Source organism: Triticum aestivum, chromosome 7B (genome assembly GCF_018294505.1).
Source record: "Triticum aestivum cultivar Chinese Spring chromosome 7B, IWGSC CS RefSeq v2.1, whole genome shotgun sequence".
NCBI classification, from domain to species: Eukaryota; Viridiplantae; Streptophyta; class Magnoliopsida; order Poales; family Poaceae; genus Triticum; species Triticum aestivum.
Window position 1 is genome coordinate 388084539 of NC_057813.1, and position 2324 is coordinate 388086862.

General features: G+C 45.2%; 1 protein-coding gene across 1 annotated transcript; it reads left to right on the forward strand.

The window, feature by feature from the left end:
* Positions 1–890, forward strand: LOC123158915 (protein transport protein sec31; the record flags this gene model as incomplete). Its single annotated transcript, XM_044576732.1, is given in 1 exon segment — positions 1–890. A coding segment is annotated over 1 exon segment (644 nt), but the record flags the coding sequence as incomplete, so codon positions are not given.
* Positions 891–2324: the final 1434 nt, after the last annotated feature.

Here is a 2324-nt window from a genome sequence, read left to right on the forward strand (position 1 = left end):
CCCTCTCCCCTTCTTCTCCACCACCGGCCGCCGCCACGGCCAGGCCGGCGTGGTGGTGCGCCACCCAGCACCTCCACCCGCTCCACTTCACCACTGCTCCACCCAGCACATCCAGCAGCACCGCACATATCCACCACCCGCCGCTGCACCATCCATCCACCAACACCACCATCGCCATCTCGCGCGCACTACCAGACCCTGGTCTGGTGCCTCGCGCGACTCTGCCTTCTGCTGCTGCTCCGTCTTCTCCTTTACCTGCTGCTGCTCTGCTTCCACGCCTTGCTGCTGCTCCCTCCTACTGCTCCCTAAACTTGTTTGCTGCTGCTTCCCCTCTCCTAGCGCCTCAACCTGCTGCTTCTTCTTCCCCAAACTCTGCTACTACTCCCCCTTTTCCTCTCCCTTCACCTGCTGCGATCTCTCTCTCTCCCACATCTTTGCTGCTGCCCCTGCTGAACCCTCTTCTCTCCTTGCTGCTCTTTCTCTTCTCCCTCAACGCCTGCTGCTGCTTCCTCTCAACGCCCCTGCTACTTCTTCTCCCACGGCGTACTCTGAACCCCATACTGCTGCTACTACGTTCCACCTGCTGCTGTTCTCTCTCTCTCTCGCTTTCTCTGAAAATTTCTGTGAAGTTAGGCAGTGTATGACATTTAATATTCAGATTTGATACGTGCTTGCAATCTGTAATTGGTTCAGTTGTACTTGTAATATAACGTCAATCTTATGTGTACTGACTGGTCGATGCACCTATATAAATTCGGTTTACCTATGCTATATTCTTCACTTGTATGGTTCATGTGTGTGTGTGTGTAATTTTGTGAACCATTAGTGTTGAGACTTATTCAATTGTAGACTGCTTTGTGCTATTTCAATATCTGTGATTCATCTGTCAAGTAGCCGTCTGTTACATTCAGTTTACTTGTTCTGAATCTTATTCTAAAATTGCTCTCTATTGTAGTCAGGGAGTAATTTTCAGTATCTGTGTAGCTATGTACCTATGATATAAGTGTTTGTAATGCGACCCATATACATTCTGCTATATGTGTTCATGTCCTGTTATTCCCTTTGTGTTACTGTTTTAGTTTCTCATGCAAATAAAAATAATACCAAAAAGACAAAGAGTATAATCTGAACCTCCCTTTGCTTCTTTTCATTTACTTTGTCTGTTGATTTTCTGGAACTGTCTTAGATAGCTTAGGTTTATTTTCCCTGTAATCGTCACTTAAATTGTCTAGCCTAGCTTTAGCCAAGCATCATCGCTGATCATTTAGTCCCCGTGGAGAACACGACATCCGTAGTTTGGGCAAATATTCCACTACATTTACAATCGATCAACTAGTCAAAGATATTGTAATCTAGAAGCCCTTTTTTTCTATGTAGCCTGTCTTCTCTCTTCGATACAAGTCTAAGAAATAGTCCTCACAGATAGAACAAAAAGAATACAATGATCTTTGGGAAAGCAGTTGAATATACTAGTATCGCTAACCTTGGTACAATGCACGCACAATGGAGATCTATGGAAGCATATTTTAATTGTTGCTAGCAAAGAACTTACAAGGGATGGTAGGGCGCAAGATAGTACTCCGGATACTTATTGGCAACCATGAAGTCAGGAAGGTACTTCATTGTTTCTAAACCTCTTGGGTTGATAAGGCTATTCACGTGCAGGTATAAGAGTCCGCTATCACGACCTCATCATGCTTCTTAATCTTGGTCGTACTGGCTAGATGAAGCGCTCATAGCATGATTAACGGTTCACCGATCCTGAGGTGGAACATGTTGAAGATCTCCCTGAAGTCAAAATAGAATTTCTCCAGGAGGAAATCTTCGACGATGCAAAACCAGGTGGCACCTTGACCGTGTAATATGGGAACTAGCACATATGCCCCCCTTCTTTCCTTCGAGAATGGCATCACAAAGAATCCTCATTTTGTGTGACATGGTGTTGTACATATCACTCGGTAGCATGGGTTCACCAGGGACATGGCCCACTCAGAATGCAATACGATAATCCTTAGCTTGGATACTAATCTTCTTCTCAGTCGGTTTTTGGCTGCCACCTCCCGTGTTGGCGTAATGACCTTTTCCCCCACTTCCTATTTTCGGGTCCGACCTATGCCACTTGGGCACTAACCAGAGCTTCTTGGGTGCCCGTTTTAAGGTCTTCAGAGTGATCTTATCTAGAGGGGACCTTGATCATTCATGTCAGCTGACAGCGTATTAAATAGACTCTTAGAATAAATATAATTACTCGTACGAAGCATGCCATCATAGTGTTGATTAAATTACATATCGATGTCCTCACTCTGCTCATCTTCGACGATGGC